General features: G+C 50.3%; 1 protein-coding gene across 1 annotated transcript in view; it reads left to right on the forward strand.

Moving 5' to 3' along the window:
* SERHL2 (serine hydrolase like 2) overlaps positions 1 to 14571 on the forward strand; it is a 28643-nt gene that overhangs the window by 3361 nt on the left and 10711 nt on the right. The window contains exons 7-9 of the mRNA XM_007941790.1: positions 466 to 540; positions 1916 to 2025; positions 3119 to 3198. Coding sequence (XP_007939981.1) covers positions 466 to 540; positions 1916 to 2025; positions 3119 to 3198 — 265 coding nt within the window. The remainder of the gene's footprint in view (positions 1 to 465; positions 541 to 1915; positions 2026 to 3118; positions 3199 to 14571) is intronic.

Raw genomic sequence — 14571 nt, forward strand, 5'->3', positions numbered from 1 at the left:
TTTGTTTTTGATCTCTATGGAAGTAGATTGTCCAGTCTTCCTTCCTAGGAGTAGCTGGTGGGTTTGAACTGCCAGCCTTCTGGTTAGCAGCCAAATGCCTTAGGCACTGTGCCACCAGAGCTCCTGTTCAGCTCATATGCCTGCCTTTCCTTTGACTGGAAGCCACAGGAGCGGGTTCTATTCCAGACCGGAAGGGCAGCTAGGGGCCTTCGTCTCAGGGGTTCCACCAGGCTTGTGGGCGAGTTCTTTGAAGCAGTCAGACATTCTGGATGGATGTAAATTTGTTGCCTTCTCCACTACCCTGTGTCACAGAGAACCCTGGAATCCGGCTGCCCCTAGTCTGAGGTTGAGGCGGGGTATAGCCTGGGGGAAGAAGAGGGTGCAGCGCCCTTCCCCCGGCCCAGAGAAGCCCCAGCGTCTGCAGCCCGCTCCCGCTCACGCCTCCCTGTTCTCCTGGTTCCACAGTTTTCCTGTGTCTTCCCTGAGATGGTGGATAAGCTCATCTTGCTGGATTCATTACCATTTTTTGTGGACTGCAGCGTAAGAAGGGGCTTTCTATTGCCGTCACTGGGAATCCCCGGGTCCTGGCCATGCCTTCACCCTAGCTCCTTCGGAGGATACCAGGGAGGAGGAGGTGGTGGCAGAGGGTGAACAAGGAGTGTCAGGGGACCTCCCCAACAAAGAACAGCATCATGCTGTGCAGGGAAGGGGGCACAGGGACCTTTGTGGCCCTTGGAAACCCTGGCCTGGAGTCTTTCAGAATGCAGATGGATCATGAAGTTGTCTTCCCAGCTCTGGTGACAAGGAGGAGGACCAGGAATGGCGTTCTCTGGTCCTGCCCTGGGGCAGCCAGGGGAGCGGGGGGGAGGCGCAGAGGGGAGGCTGAGGAAGCTTCACACACATGGCCCAGCAAACCCGCACACACACACACACACACACTCACACTCAGTGGAAAGCATGCACAACACACCCTGCAGTCCTGAATGTGGACAGTGGGGAAAGTACTGGCCCTCTCCCCTCCAGTAACCACCCCCAGGGCCGTCCCTGTGTGTCTGCTGTGTGGCCATGGGCAAGCTACTTTGCCTCCCTGGTCCCCGTTTTCCCCACCTATAAAGTGAGATGGTCGGAGGAGATGACCCTGGAGGTCTCCTGCCCACCCACGTTCTGCATTTTGTCCAAGGGCTCAGCTTCTCTGGGACACAGCTGACCTTATCAGTCTCTGTTGTCTCGTCCATAAAATGGCCACAGGCTCCGTGAGGGCAGAGTCTCATCTGTCCTCGCAGTTTCCCCAACCCCGGTGCAGTACCCGTGTTAGCAGACACCTCACATTGTTGGGAGGCTCCAGTGAGACTGGACGGACCAGCCCCCTTGATGTAATCCCGCCCACTTTAGTGTTGGCAGCGTCCCTCTCCGGGTGGAGTCGGGTGGGGTGCGCATTTGCAGGGAGACGGAGGGGAGTGTTGCCTCCCTCTGTTCCCCGGGGCAGCAGAGCTGTGGACAGCCGGCTGTTCTCACGGTGGCCGGGGCTGGGAGTGGGTGCACTGCAGTGAGCTGCACCCCAACCACCACGGCCTCCTGCCCGCCACTGGGGAATGGAAGCCTTGTCACTGCTGTCGGCCACCGTCCAGTCGGACCCTCAACTCACGTGCATTAGTCGGACCACGTGAAGTTGCCGACCCGCGGTGCCACGGAAACGGCACTCATGCGGTCACCCGAATGCCGCCCCCTTGCGAGGCTCTCTGTACGGATCCCTTCCTGCTGCGTTATCCAACCTCCGCGGTCCCGGGCCGTGGGCACGGCTGCTGGCTGTGACTGAAACTGACAGACCCTTCCCCCTGGGTCAGAGTGAGTCACCGCAGCCGGGGAGGCTGTGCTGGGGGCCCTCCGTCCTCACCCAGTGGCCGTGCGCCCTCAGGAAATAGACAACCTCCTCATCTACAAGCAGAGAGCCATCGAGCAGGTCCTGCAGCTGGAGGCCTCCACGAAACCCCCAACAGTGCACAGCCCTGAGGAGGTCCTGCAGAGGTGAGTGCCTGGGGCTGGAGGGCGCCGGGAGGGAGCCGAGACGGTGGAGGGTCCCTTCTGCTGCAGCTCTCCCCTCCCCGAGCCTGTCTCCCTGCACTCGACCCTGAGCATCAGGCTCCCTGGCTCTTCCCCAGACACCCCAGGGTAGGACCTTGTCGCCTTTTCCCGCTCTCTCTAGCCACGTCCTTTCCTGCACTTCCGCTGGCCTCTATCTTCATTCCCTACTCACCTCACCCACACTCTGTCCGTCCACACCTTTTCTTCTTCCCTCTGGGACTCCCGCCCGTGGCCCCTTCCACCTGGACCTCTTTCCTTTGCACCTGCTAACTTCCCTGCTTCTCTTTCCGGCCTCAGCTGGCTGTCACCTCCTCTGGGAAGCCTGCCCTGACTGCCCAGGTGGGCGGCCCGTGTCCTGGGCTTCCACACCACCTGCCCTCCAGGCGACCACATAGTCCAGCAATAGCCTGCTGACTCGCCTATGCCCTCCCAAGGCTGTGGGTCAAGCTGTTCTTCTCACCATCGCTTGCCCCTCTGGCACCTAGCAGCGTGTTCGTAGGTGGTCAGGGGTCCATAAGTACTTGGGTCTAAATAAGGAGCCCTGGTGGTGCAGTGGTTAAGCACTAAGCTGCTAACCAGAAGGTTGGTGGTTCAAACCCACCAGCCACTCCGGAGAAAGATGAGACAGTCTGCTTCTGTAAAGATTACAGCCTCAAAAACCCTGTGGCCAGTTCTGCTTTGTCCTACAGGTCTCGATGAGTTGAAAATCGGCTTGATGGTGATGGGTTTAATGGGAAAGGAGTTACAACACAGACACACACACATGCATCCCACACACGCACCTTGCAAACCTCTGCATAGAAACTAACACCGGCAACTTGACACCCAGCCTCCTGGCCTCCACCTGCTTCCCGGCATCTCTCTCTGGCCCACTTGTTCCTTGCTACACCTCTGTGTTCACACATGCTCACACAGGGCTGCTGTGAGCATCTGCTTCCACACACGGGCCCACCCTCTGTGGCACGCTCCCCTCCTCCCCTGCCTCAGCCTTCTCAGGCCTCAGCTGTCCTGGGCCGTCAACTTTCTCTGTTCCCAGGTTGCTGCAGAACAACGCTGCTGTGGGAGAGGAGTGTGGGAAACTTCTCCTGCAGAGAGGAACCACCCAAGTGGCCTCAGGTAAGAGACTCAGCCACCGAGGCCACTGCTTACTTCCACTGTTGTTACTGATGACTGAAAACAGTCCATCGGGATCAGGTACAATGCTAAGCGCCTTGCAAACAGTGTCTCATTCCATCCTCCTCATGCCCATTAAAAAAAAAAAACAACTCTCAAACTCACTGCCATCAAGTCTGTTCAACTCCTAGCGACCCCTCCTTGGGTTTCCCAGGCGGTATCTCTACCAAAGTAGATCGCCCAGTCTTCCTTCCGAGGAGTGGCTGGTGGGTTTGAACCACCAGCCTTCTGGTTAGCAATCAAATGCCGTAGGCACTACACTACCAGAGCTCCCCCTCGTGTCCGTACTGGTCCCAATTTACAGGAGGGGAAACTGAGGCTTGGAGAGGCCAGGTGTCTTCAAGGTCATGAAGCTAGTGAGTGTCCCAGAAACTCATGGTCTCATAGGAAACCCTGCCAGGTGCTTTGGGACTAAATATTTGTTGTGACTATCACAGCCGTGTTCTTTAGGACCTGCTAGATGGGTGCTGGGTGCCAGCAGGAAGCTTTGAGGACACCCAAGGGTGCCAAGTGATTTTTCAAAACTGGGACGTGGACTTGGTGGTACGGTGGCCTCAGGGCAGCCCTAGGCACTGTTTGTTTTCCGGTATGTTTGTTCAACAAACCTTCACACATGCGTGGGGCCAGGGGCCTGTGATGTGTCCTGCCCTGAGCAGGCCGAGGTGTGTAAGAGTCAGCCGGGGCCTGGTCCTCCTGGGGCCAGCATGATTTCAGGGGGTGCCACCATTTTCAGAGCCCACCCATGGAGTGACTCCCCCTGGACTTGAGTAAGTAGAGGCCAGGCCGGAAAGAGTATTCCAAGAGGGCCTGACAGGAGCCAGGGGAACAGGCAACCTGCTCTGTCGACATCTTAGAGGTGGGATAAAGGGAACAAACACGCAGTCCACCCTGAGAGGCCCTCCCGCAGGGCCTGCTCCAGAGAAGCGGTCAGGAAGTGTCTCGGGTGGTAAGGGAGACACTGGTAAAATGGGGAGTGCACTCAGTTGGGTGTGAAAGACGTGGGTTCGATTCCTGATTCTGCTACCTGAGTGGCTGGCTCAGGGGAACACGTTCTGTAGAGCCCTTTTATTGCTGTTCGTTGCCGTTGCAAGCTACGCACGAAGCGCCACCGGTCCTGGGCCGTCCTCACTTGCCACTGTGCTTGAGCCGTCGTTGTAGCCACTGTGTCCGTCCGTCAGCGAGGGTCTCCCCCTTCTTCACCGACCCTCCGCTTTACCGAGCGTGACAGCCTTCTCCAGGGACTGGTCCCTTCTGACAACATGACCGAAGTGTGAGAGACGAAGTCTGGCCATTCTTGGCTTCTAAGGACAGATGTGGTTATTTTTTGGCAGTCTGCACTATTGTCAGTGTTCTTTGCCAACACCACAATTTCAATGCATCCGTTTTCCTTTGGCCTGCTTTTTCATGGCCCAGCTTTCACATGCATATGACATGATTGAAAATACCTTGGCTTGGGTTAGACGCATCTTAGTCTTCAAAGTGACATCTTTGCTCCTTAACACTTAAAGAGGTCTTTTGTGGCAGTTTTGCCCAGTGCAGTATGCCATCTGATTTCTTGACTGCTGCTTCCATGGGCATTGATTGTGGATCCAAGTAAAATGAGATCCCTGGCAACTTCAATCTATTTCCCATTTATTGTGGTGTTTATTGGCCATTTGTAAGGATTTTTGTTTTCTTCATTTTGAGGTGTAATAGTCTTTGATCTTCATCAGTAAGTGCTTCAAGTCATCTTCATTTTCAGCAAGCAAAGTTGTGTCATCTGCATATCACAGGTTGTTAATGAGTCTTCCTCTAATCTTGATGCCACATTTTTCGTATGGACCAGCTTCTCAGCTTCTGTGCTCAGCATAGAGATTGAATAAATAGGGTGAAAGGATACAACCCTGACACACATACTTCCTGACAGCGACCACGCAGAATCCCCTTGTTCCATTTGAACAACTATCTCTTGGTCTATGCACTGGTTCCTCATGAATACCATTAAGTGTTCTGAAATTCCATTTTTCACAATATATCTATAATTCAATCCATCATTCAATATTTTGCTCAAAAAATCTTTCAGTATTGCAACTTAAGGCTTGCATTTTTTTCCCTCAGTTCTTTCAGCTTGAGAAATAAATGCCAAGCGTCTTCTTCTCTTTTTCTTTTGTAATTCCAGGTCTTTGCACATTTCGTTATAATAATTGACTTTATCTTCTAGAGCTGCTCTTCGGAATTTTCTGTTCAGCTCTTTTATCTTGTCAGCTCTTCCATTTTCTTTAGCTACTCTCTGTCCAAGAGCAAGTTTCAGAGTCTCTTCTGACGTCCATTTTGGTTTTTTCTTCCTTTCCTATCTTTTTGATGACCTTTTGCTTTCTTTATGTATGATGTTGATGTCATCCCACACTTTGTCTGGCTTCAGTCATTGGTGTTCAATGCATCAAGTCCATTCTTGAGATGGCCTCTGAATGCAAGAAGGATAGAATCAGGGTCAAGTTTTGGCTCTTGTGGACTTGTTTTAATTGTCTTCAGCTTCAACTTGAACTTGCACATGAGCGGTTGATGGTCTGTTCCACCGTCACCTTCTGCCTTTCTTTTTTTGTTGTTGCTCTTGCCACCATTTATTCATCTTTTGAGCTTTGGGGCTCGCTGATTCACATCATTCTTTCTAATCCCTCACAGTATCAGCCCTTTGGCCACTCACCCTCTCCCATGCTGGCTCACATGCTCTCTCTGTGTGTGTGTGTGTGTGTGTGTGTGAGAGACAGAGATTAGGGTGAAAGTTTGCAGAGCAAATTCATTTTCCGTACAATAGTTCATACATGTTTTGTTTCATGACATTGATTGCCATCCCTGTAGCCTGAGGCATTTGACTGCTAACCAGAAGGCTGGCAGTTCAAACCCACCAGCCACTCCTCAGGAGGAATACTACTGCTTCTGTAGTGGTACCACTCGGAAACCCAAAGAGGGTTCTCCATGAGTTGGATCTGATGAGTTGGATCTGACTCGATGGCAGTGACTTTGGTTTTTTTTTTTTTTTTTTTTTTTTAATGTCACAGCTCTCTTCCCATTTCCCTCCTGTAGTTACCTTTCCCTGTGTCTTTTCCTATGCGTTCCTGCCCTCTGAGCTATCTCGATGTACGAAGACTGCCCTTCTGATCTCCCGTGACTGATCTAAGGATTGTACCTACTTGGTGTGAATGTCCTGGCCTTGTCTTGACTGATGATACTGAGCTTCTCCATCACCTCTTTCCACAGATGGAGTCGACGTAATTCCTGTGTATTCCGTCTGGCAAGGTCCACATGCATAACCACCATTTATGTTGTTGAAACAAGGTGTTTGTAATGAATAAGTTGTTGGCCTTGCGAAATTCTATCATGCAGTCTCTGGTGTCATTTCTGTCCCCAAGGCCATATTTCCCAACTACCAATGATTCTTTGTTTCCAACTTTCTCATTCCAATCACCAGTGATTATCAATACATCTCGATTGGGTGTTTGGTTGATTTCAGACTTCAGAAGTTGGTAAACATCTTCAATTTCCTCATCTTTGGCTTTAGTGGTTGGTGCGTAAATATGAATAATAGTTGTATTAACTGGTCTTCCTTGTAGGAGTGTGGATATTATCCTATCACTGACAGCATTGTACTTCAGGACAGATCTTGAAATGTTCTTTTTGACGATAAACATGATACCATTCCTCTTCAGTCTGTCATTCCTGGCATCATAGACAATATGTTTGTCTGATTCTGAAGGGCCTAGAGCAGTCTGTTTCACCTCACTAATGCCTAGGGTATCAATTTGTATGCATCCCATCTCAGTGTTGACAACTTGCAGTTTCCCTGGATTCATACTTTGTACATTCCACGTTCTCATATTAATGAATGATTGCAGCTGTTTCTTCCCATTTTGAGTTGGTTTTTGCTACCTTTCCTATCTTTTTGATGACCTTTTGCTTTCTTTATGTATGATGTTCTTGATGTCATCCCACACTTCGTCTGGCTTCAGTCATTGGTGTTCAATGCATCAAGTCCATTCTTGAGATGGTCTCTGAATACAGGAAGGATAGAATCAAGGTCAAGACCTTCACCATGAGCAAGTGAAGTTCCCAAAAGCTTTATTCCATCGACGTCGTTAAGGCTGACTCTGCGTTAAAGAGGCGGCTCACCACATGCACACAAGGCTTTTGAAGGAACCATTGTTGTTGTCAGGTGCCATCGAGTCAGCTCCGGCACACAGCCACCCTGTGTACAACAGCAGGAAACACCGCCCGGTCTTGCGCCAGCCTCGCGATCCTTGCTACGCTGGAGCCCATCACTGCAGCCAATGCCAGTCCATCTCAGTGAGGGTCTTACCCTTTTTAGCTGACCGTGTACTTTACCAAGCATGATGGCCTTGTGTTTGTTGGGAATGACCCCTTCTGACAACATGACCCAGGTTGGTGAGATGAAGTCTGGCCATTCTTGCTTCCAAGGAGCATTCCGGCTGCCCTTCTCCCAGGACTGATTTTTCATTCTTCTGCCAGTCCATGGTACTTTTGGTATTCTTCACCAACGTCACAATTCAAACAGGACAAAGACAAAATCAGCATAATCGTACCGATGAGGGAGGCAGACCATCAGCATGCACACGGTACAGAGGCCAATGGAATCCTCTGAGTCACAGTCACGTTGTTCATTGTACATGATCAAGAACGAAGGAAATCATCCCAAGGTCCTGATTGGTGGCAGGTCAATCCATCATCATAGCAGGTGGGACTACAGAAGCAGGGAAAGGACCATGATTGGGCTGCGTACATAAGTGCAGATTTTTAAAGTTACAGGGTTGGGGTTGTGATTACCTGGTGGTCAGGTTATGACTTACGAGCATATGACCCTGACTCACAGCCACAGGTGGCTACAAGACAGTATCAGGGCCCCTAACCCCCAACTTGAATTAGATAACTTGCATCTGGTTGGGTATTTTCCATGAATGACCAGGCAGTTTCCCTGGTTCTTTGGGTAAGAGTCTTTCTGTATAGTAGTTCATCTCCTTTCTACCACACTCTTCCCAACGGCAAATGCACCTCCCTGGGCTTGTGCTGGACTTGTCTAAGCATAGCCACATTGCTGGTTTGATGGTCAGCAGCACTGGGGATGTAACATAAAGAACACAAATGGGTCTGAACTTACATCAAGACTCAAAGCGGCGTTAGGGCCCCTCTGGAGACCACAGCCTTCCACAAACTGAGCGCTTTAGAGTTTCAGCCCCAAGGCAGTGGTCTTGGACAAGTCCCTCCCCATTGGACCCTCCTTGTTTGCTCCAGCGGCAGACAAGGCTGTAGGATCGAGCAACATGGGGAATGTGACGTCAGCGTCTGTGAGCCTGCGGGGCTGGGCAATTGGTGGCATTAACTCTGCTGCTTGGGAGGGAGGTGGTAGGGAGAGGTGGGGAGTGCATGCCCTGGAGAGGGCCCTGGCGGGACCCCAGCAGGTGGTTATGGGGGGGTAGGGAGTGTGAGTCTCGTGTTTCCTAAATTTCCACTTGCTCGGGAGAAGCCAGAGACCCAACCATGCTGTACTTTCTAAGTGTTGGGGATCTAGAAACTGACAAGACAGGATGGGTGAGGGTCAAATGACACATGCCCCATAGCTGCTGTGGCTGCGGGTGTGTGACCTGTGGTGGAATGGCTGTAGTCCAGCTCTCACCTGCATATGAGGCCACGATCCACACACCTGTGCCTGCCCCTCCCTGAAGCCCAGGGTTCCCTGCACAGATGGCACGCTCAGAGGGCCCCAGGCACAGAAGTGGGCTAATCTGGAATGATACCCACTGGGTGAGGGGAAGCCGATTATGCCTCACTAGCCTGTCCCCACCGGGGGAGGGGTGGGAAGAAGGAGAAGAGGCAGGCGCTCCCCTGCACCAGGAGCTGGCAGGTGGCTGGGTCACTGGGAACAAGCCCAGGTCCTCTGCTGCAGTCACGGCTCTTTCGAACCCAGGGTTGTATCCCAGGACGGTGACAGTGGCCCCAGAGCACCTGACAGGCTGTATCCCTTTCTGGAGGGAGGGTGAGGCCAGGGACAGCCTTCCTCCCCTTCCTGTCCTTCCTTTAATCATTCACTCATTCATTCGGTTTAACCTTTACTAAGGCCTCGCTGAGGAGCTCTGGTGGCATAGTGGTTAAAGCATTTGGCTGTTAATCAGAAGGTTGGCAGTTCAAATGGACCAGCTGCTTTGCAGGAAAAAGGTGAGGCAGTCTGCTTCCACGAAGATGTTGTTGTTGTTGTTGTTAGGTGCTGCTGAGTCGGCTCTGACTCATAGCAAGCGACCCCATGTCCAACAGAACCAAACACTGCCCTGTCCCGCACTAGCTTCATGACTCTTGCTATACCTGAGCCCATCGTTGCAGCCGCTGTCAATCCAGTTTGTTGAGGGCTTTCCCCTCTTTCATTGACCCTCTACTTTATCAAGCATGACATCCTTCTCCAGAGAGTGGTCCCTTCTGACAACATGACCAAACTGGGGGGCAGGGAGGGAGTCTGGCCATTCTCGCTTCCAAGGAACATTCCAGCTTCATTTCTTCCAGGATGGATTTGGTTGTTCTTCTGACCGTCCATGGTACTTTTCAGCATTCTTCACCAACATCACAATTCAAAAGCATCAACTCTTCTTCTGTCTTCCTTATTCATTGTCCAGCTCTCAGATGCATATGAGGCAATTGAAAATACCATGGCTTGGGTTAGGCACATCTTCGTCTTCAAGGAGACATCTTTGCTCTTCAGCACTTGAAAAGAGGTCTTTTGCAACAGATTTGCCCAGTGCAATACGTCTTTTGATGTCTTGACTGCTCCTTCCATTGGTGTTTATGGTAGAACCAAGTAATATGAAGTCTTTGACAACTTCAGTCTTCTCTCCATCATGATGTGGTTTATTGGATCAGTTGTATTTTTGTTTTCTTTATATTGAAGTGTAATCCATTCTGCAGACTGTAGTCTTTCATCTTCATCAGTAAGTGCTTCAAGTCATCCTCACTTTAAAAGCAATGTTGTAAAAAAAAAAAAAAAAAAAAAAAACCAAACTCACTGCCATTGAGTTGATTGCGAATCATACTGACTCTGCAGGACAGAGTAGAACAGCCCGATAGGGCTTGCAGGGCTTTATAGAAGCAGACTGCCACATCCTTTTCCCAAGGAGCTGGCGTGCTTAACCACCATCAGGGCTCCTCTGCAAAGATTACAGCCTAGAGAACATCACGGGGCAGTTCTGCTCTGTCGCATAGGGTCGGAAAAAAAAAGCAATGTTGTGTCATATCAGGTTGTTAATGAGTCTTCCTCCAATTCTGATGCCATGTTCTTCTTCATATCATTCAGCTTCTCGGATTATTTGCTCAGCATACAGATTGAATAATACGGTGAAAGGATGCAACCCTGACCTCCCTTCCATGCGGTATCCCCTTGTTCTGTTTGAATGACAGCCTCCTGGTCTACGTATAGGTTCCTCGTGAGCACAATGAAGTGTTCTGGAATTCTCATTCTTCTCAATGTTATCCACAATGTTATGATCCACACAATTGAATGCCTTTGCATGCTCAATAAAACACAAAGTAAACATCTTTCTGGTATTTGCTTTGAGCAAAGATCCACCTGACATCTGCTGTGACAGCCCTCGCTCCACGTCCCCTTCTGAATCCAGCTTGCATTTCTGAAGTTCTCTGTCAATATACTGCTACAACCGTTTTTGAATTATCTTTAGTAAGATTTTACCTGCATGTGATATCAATGATATCGTTTGATAATTTCCACATTCTGTGGGATCACCTTTCTTTGGGATAGATACAAATACAGATCTCTTTCAGTCAGTTGGCCAGGTAACTGTCTTTCAGATCTCTTGGCATAACCAAGTGAGTGCTTCCAGCGGGACATCCGTTTGTTGAAACATCTCAGTGGGCACTGTGTCAATTCCTGGAGCATTGTTTTTCGCCAGTTCCTTCAGTGCAGCTTCGACTTCTTCCTTCAGTGCCTTTGGTTCTTGATCATATGCCATCTCCTGAAATGGATGATCATCTACCAGTTCTTTTGGGCACAGTGACTGTGTATTCCTTCCATCTTCTGATGTTTCTGCATCATTCAACATACTGTTTGTGCTGGGGGTGTGAAAAGTGGGCAGACCCGCCATGACCCTGCCCTCCTGAGAGGCTGGGGAGGGATGGTAGTCACGTCACACCTGGGGACAGGGCGCCTCACCATCTGCGGGAACCCTGCTAGACTGGGATGGAGAGGGCACCCAGCCAGGAGCTTTGTGTTGATAGGACAGTGATAACGTCATCTCTTTCTCTGAGTGTTCCTGCTGTTGTCACTTGTTTGTTTTCCCATAGGAATTCCCCAATTCTGGTTCCAAACAAGATCTTGTTGATGCATCCTTTATGTACAGTTTAAATAACAACCACAGCAGTCAAACCCTGTACCCATCACCCAGCTAAGTCAGTACAGCAGCAGCCATTCCTTGAAAGCTTCACCCTCTCCTGCCCCCACGTGTGCCTTCTGGGCCCATCCCCCACCCACCCAGAGGCAAACACCTGTTCATCTGTTCCGTTCAACGAGTCCTTGCTGAGCCCTTCCTGTGGCAGCCATAGCTCCTCGGCCTGAGCTAGGGAGACCGATGGAGGCTGCACTGTAGGGAGAATGAAAAGGGGAAAGGCTGCCATTGAACAGACTTAGACTCATTACGGCCTCACGTGAGTCAGAGTAGAACTGCACTGTGTAGTGTTTTCAGTGGCTGTGATTGTTCAGGGAGCTCTGGCACAGTGCCTAAGGCATCTGACTGCCAACCAGAAGGCTGGCGGTTCAAATCCACCAGCCACTCCTTAGAAGGAAGGTTGGGCAATCTACTTCCATAGTGATGCCACCTCGGAAACCGGAGGAGGGGTCGCTATGAGTCGAATCCAACTTGATGGCAGTGAGTTTGGTTTTTTTTTTGTGATTGTTCAGAAGGAGATCACCAGGCCTTTCTTGCAAGGTGCCTCTGGGTGGAATTGGCTGCTTAGTATCCAAGCACTTCATCCCCATGACCCGGGGACTCCGTAGGGAGGACAGCAGGCCTTGGCGTGAAGCTGGTGGTGGAGCACAGACTTGTTGGAGGGGTGGGAGCAGCCTTCCTTCTCAGCTTTGTCACACGTTGATGCCCCTGGACTGTAGGTGGTCCCATGTGGTCCATTTATGAGCCTCGTGTAACTAGAGTCTCTCCGTATTTTCCGTGTCCTCATGCAGCATTGTGTTTCTTGCAGCACATGGGCCCCTGCAGCTCTGCTTCTGTCTCCCTGCTGGTGAGGGTCCCCAGCCACACTGTGCTTTGCTTACACAGGCTCTGGCTGACATCAGTCACCCGCGTACTGCAGGGAGTGTTCTTTACACATCCCCAGGCATTGCTGGAGGAGACAGTGCCCAGCAGTGGAATCGCTGGGTGCCCTTCTCACTTAGGGGAAGGCGAGTTGTTGTCCCTATCGGCTGGCTGGCAGAGAGCTGCGTACCCTCCTGAAGCTGCTGGCCACCCAGGCCTTTGGAATTCTCCAAGGTTTCTCTTTTAAATTTCTCTTCAATGAATGGAGACACAGTCTTAGTTACGTGCCACCTCCTCAGGTTGAAAGATCTTAGCATTGTAAGGTTCTTAGAGTTGGGGTGGCCGAGGTGCAGTGCTGTACTTGTGACCAGAGGGCTGTGCTTAGGCTCTGCTCCAGCTGAAGCCCAGGGGTCCAGGGCCAGCCGAGCACAGCAGGGCAGAAGTCCAGACAGAAGACACGAGCTCTAGGGTATACGTGATTACCTATGTGCACAGGTAGATATATCCGTGGGCCTAAGGTATGTGTCTGCATGCATGTATATCCATACGCATAATAAACCACACAGGGGACTGCTAAATGGACAAGGACGTGGCATCTTCTGACCTCCTCTAACTACACAAGAGGAATCACCATCAGTAGCCCAAGGCCTGTTCCTGTGAGGCCAACATGCTGCCACCCTCCAGCCCTCTTACCAACCTTGACACCAACCGTCCCTCCTGAGGCACCCCCCACGTCTTTGCTGGGTTTGATAATTCACTGCAGTGGCCACACAGAACTCACAGATTATGGGGTTTATTAGGGAGTAACAGGCTACAATTCAAGTCCAGGAATGCACTCAGGATACAGTTCATCGGTCAGGACAGTCTCCCCTTGGCTGTGCCCTTAGACACACCTCTCTGGCCCTTGGCCTATTGGCCTGACCTCTGCAGCTGTGGGCCAGGCGAGCCTGCCACTGTGTCTCATGTCTCTTGGTTCCACTGCCACTGTCTCTGAGTCAGGTGTTTTTCTCAGCCGGGTGTCTCTCTCAACCAGGCATCTTTCAGCCGGGTGTCTCTCTCTCAGCAGTGCATCTCTCTTAGCAGTTTGGCTCTCTCAGCCGGCAGTCAGATTCCTCTGCCTCTAGGAGGATGCATTTTGAGCCTGGCAGAGTGGCAAAACCAATCAGTCCCAACATCAGAGTTCTACATACCTGAGGGAGAGTGAGCTTTCCCAGAAGATCACTTCATGCTGCTCCAACAGAAAAACCCCAGGTGGATGACTTTAACAATCAGAAGTTTAAATTACATAGTCCCACCCAGTAATCTGGTGGGAGTTACAAAGACTATGGCTAGAAAAGCCATACCAAGTAATGTACTGTACCATGGGGACACAGTTACACATACTTTTTAGACATAACCAAACACCTCATGAGATTGGTTTTCTGAGTTTGAAGGCTTAAGACCATAGTTATGTGGAACAACTCAGGTAATTGTAATAACATAGTTCATAAAGTGTGTATGTTCTATATTTCAACGTGGTGAGTAATGTCTGGGGTCTTAAAAGCTTGCAAGCAGCGATCAAAGATACAACTATTGGTCTCTACTCGTCTGGAACTAAAGAGAAAGAAAGAAACCAAAGACTCAGAGAAGGAAGTAGTCTATAGGACTAACAGTCTGCACAAACCATGGCCTCATCTACCCTGAGACCAGAAGAACTAGATGGTGCCCGGCTACCACTACCAACTGTTCTGATCAGGATCACAATAGATGGAACCTGATAGAACAGGCGAGAAATGTGGAACGAAACTCAAATTCGTAAAAAGTGTAGACATACTGGATTGGTTGAAACTAGAGGACTCCCCAAGACAACAGCTCTGAGATACGCTTTTAAAAACCTTAATCTGAAGTGATCCCGTGAGATCATCTTTTAGCTAAATAGATTGACTCATAAAATAAAGAACATCACCTATGAGAAATGATCTTCTTTAAAAATCATCTCAAAAACTACTGTAAAGCAAAACATTGTTCCACCTACTACTTTGGC

This window comes from Orycteropus afer, unplaced genomic scaffold (genome assembly GCF_000298275.1).
Source record: "Orycteropus afer afer isolate SDZICR_OR568_19922 unplaced genomic scaffold, OryAfe1.0 scaffold00083, whole genome shotgun sequence".
In the NCBI taxonomy this organism is placed as follows: domain Eukaryota; kingdom Metazoa; phylum Chordata; class Mammalia; order Tubulidentata; family Orycteropodidae; genus Orycteropus; species Orycteropus afer.